General features: G+C 46.0%; 1 protein-coding gene across 1 annotated transcript; it reads right to left on the bottom strand.

Annotated features, from left to right (window-relative positions):
• Nucleotides 1-339: 339 nt before the first annotated feature.
• POU4F3 (POU class 4 homeobox 3) lies at nt 340-2,697 on the bottom strand. The gene is made up of 2 exons (XM_069764071.1): nt 2,459-2,697; nt 340-2,193 (listed from the first exon to the last, which is right to left on the bottom strand). The coding sequence occupies exons 1-2, from the start codon at nt 2,576-2,578 to the stop codon at nt 1,300-1,302; spliced, it is 1,014 nt and encodes a 337-aa protein (XP_069620172.1). The 5' UTR covers nt 2,579-2,697; the 3' UTR covers nt 340-1,299.
• Nucleotides 2,698-2,902: the final 205 nt, after the last annotated feature.

Below are 2,902 nucleotides of genomic sequence, written 5' to 3'. Positions count from 1 at the left end.
ATATATAATGCAGGCACACACAAACATATATATATATATACACATATATATATATATAATTCAGGCACACACAAACATATATATATATATATATATATATATATATATATATATACACACACACACATATTGTCACATGTACACACAGAATAGTATACTCGTTTCTGTATCTGTCTAATATGCATTAATTTAATTATCTATGTGTCCAATTATTTTTGGAAGTGGTGTGTTTTCCAATTTTTACTACATGTTTTACAGAAATCTTTCGAATCAGCAGTAAAATTGTCCCAACAGCTTGTTCGGCACAAGTTCACATATCACAATTTACAAACCGCACGTAGAGTTCAAAAATAAAGTATTTATTGCAGAAGTTGATTTGTGGGAATAAAACACTTTTCCGGTTTGTATTCAAAGAACCAAAAAAAAAAATCTATATCCACACACAAACACATGAACTTTACTAGTTACAATGACATAAAATATCCAATGCTGAGGAGACAAGGGCTGCGAATACAGAAATGACGGATTTACAGAAGGACACATCCCGCACCGTGTGTATGATACAGAGAACGAATAATGAGAGTCATCATCATCATCGTCAGCATGAAAGGAGGAGGAGAAGGCAACTGTTGCACATTGACCATCACTGAGACACCACCACTAGAACGTTACAGTGCATTATCTGGAACACAGTGTACATCCCCCAATAACTGGCAGTGACTACTTATGGTGCGACATTAGCCTAAACTGGGAGAACAGACAGAGACCCTCAGCCCAAACTGCTCTGCGAGTCTCATTTATTATTTATCACAGTCGTTGCTGATGGGAAGAAATAAAAATGCTTCCAATCCCTCACTTCTCCCTGTGTTTGTGAAAGTTAATTGTGAGGTTGTGAACAACTTAAGTTTCTGGAGGGAGGAGAACAAGGAGACTTAGGAGGACTCTAGAAAATTGTAAAATAATACTGGACACCTTGGTGGGAGGAATATCAGCTTAGCAAGCAAATCATATCAGGGGAAAAATAACAATAACTAATAAGGGAAGTCTCTACAGCCAGAACCCTGAGAGAAGAAGACTTCAAGATTGCTGCACCTTGAAGAACCATCTTCTCCAGGTGCTGCCATCCATTGTCTTGGAGTTCTGGCTGTAGATCACAGACCTGATGGGATGGGAAAACGAACGAGTCAATTGATGGCTTCTTGTATATTTACTGCAAGTTCTCAAAAGTTCTCAGTAAAGATCCCTGCTCTTTGAAATAATATCTCTAATAAAAGTCAAAGGTTCTGCAGATCCCACCAGTTAATGGACCGCAGAATATTTCATCCTTTTCTGTTTTTGTCTTTGATTACAAAACCAGACTCGAACCACGTTCTTTTTAAGGTCTAGTTTCTCAGCAATGGCTGCTATTTTCTCCGATGAAGGTCTGGGTTGGATGGAAAAGTAGGCTTCTAAGGACCTCTTCTCTGGTGCAGCGATAGAGGTGCGCTTGCGTTTTCGTTCACTTCCATTGAAGAGCTCTGGCTTTGAGTTCTTCTCTCTGTAGGCGGCCTCGGCTTCTTCCAGCCAAGCCTGGAGGACAGGTTTCAGGGCAATCATGTTGTTATGGGACAATGTCAAGGACTCAAACCTGCAGATGGTGCTCTGGCTTAGAGAGCCAACACCTGGAATCTTGAGATTGGCCAAAGCTGATCCAACATCTGCTTGGGTAACTCCAAGTTTTATCCTCCTCTGTTTGAACCTTTCAGCAAAAGCCTCCAGCTCTCTTGGATCCGACTCCACGTCGTTGATGCAGGACATCCCATTGTGAGCAGCAACTGTGTGAGGGTGGCCCATGCCCATGGCTTGATGCAGATGCCCCATGGCACCCAGGTGGTGTGGATGGAGCTGTGAGGACATCACTGTATGATCAGCTGTCCCCATGCCACTTACAGTCAAGGTAGGTGAGATATGGTCCAGCAGGTCGCCCTCCAAGCATTGGTGCACTGAGTGGTGAGGATGTGTGGTCAGAGGAGAAGGGTGAGAGATGGGCACAGTGGAGGAGGTAGAAGTGCATGGGACACTGCTCATGGTATGGTAGGTGATGTCTGGCTTGAAGTGATGGTTCTTGCCGTGTGAGACAATATCCACAGCCGCCAGAGCTTCAGCACGGGCCAGCAAACTCTCATCAAAGCCTCCAAATATATTGCCCTGGAGCTGCAAGCAAGAATGCACATAGTGGTGTCAGTGGGGAATACTGTCAGCTCAGGATTCAAAAACATTTCCAAGCACACAGATTCCTCCTCAAAGCCCAGGTCATAAAAATTAATATGAAGGCAGAAGCTCTGCTTGGATAGACATGTGGATCTGAGACAGGAGAGGGGGAGAGGTACTGAGGGAGCAGGGGAGAGGGAGGAAGCTTCACAGAGCCTGTCACAAAATGTGCCTTACAGCAGTAAGTAATTGTGGCTGATGCCCATACCTGGGGGGCTGGCAGGCAGACCCTGCGCATGGCCTCGGTGCTGGAGTGCAGGCTGGAGTACTTGGGCTCCTGCAGCATGGGGTGCATGGAGAAGGGCTGCTTACTGTTCATGGCCATCATCCTGGCTCACCTGGCGACAGATCCAGGGCTGTCTCTGCGGCTTGCCACTCTTAAAGTGAGCTGTGACAGAGCTGGTGTGCAGCAGAGTCCTCTCCCTCTCCCCACCTGCTTCTTCACTCATCTTACAGCCAGCATGCCAAGAATAGGGCCGGGCGGACTGCGCCTGCGCCGCCCAGCGCCTGCTGACTGCGGGAGTGAGTGGCCGGGGGAGAGGGAGCTGCACCTGCGGCATGGTGAATGGGGGGGACCGAGCCCCCCAGCAATGGTAGGAAATACTTGGCCAAATTACATTCTTCTCAAACATCCCTGAAAAGTCATAAACCT

The sequence above is a fragment of the Ranitomeya imitator genome, chromosome 4 (genome assembly GCF_032444005.1).
Source record: "Ranitomeya imitator isolate aRanImi1 chromosome 4, aRanImi1.pri, whole genome shotgun sequence".
NCBI lineage: Eukaryota > Metazoa > Chordata > Amphibia > Anura > Dendrobatidae > Ranitomeya > Ranitomeya imitator.
This window is presented reverse-complemented; position numbering and strand designations above follow the sequence as displayed.

Excerpts from the sequence above, each read along its gene's own strand:
- POU4F3 (XM_069764071.1), bottom strand. The coding sequence starts at position 2,578 with ATGATGGCCATGAACAGTAAGCAGCCCTTCTCCATGCACCCCATGCTG. Across the intron at positions 2,194-2,458 it reads TCTGCCTGCCAGCCCCCCAG|CTCCAGGGCAATATATTTGG; the intron begins GTATGGGCATCA and ends TCTTGCTTGCAG.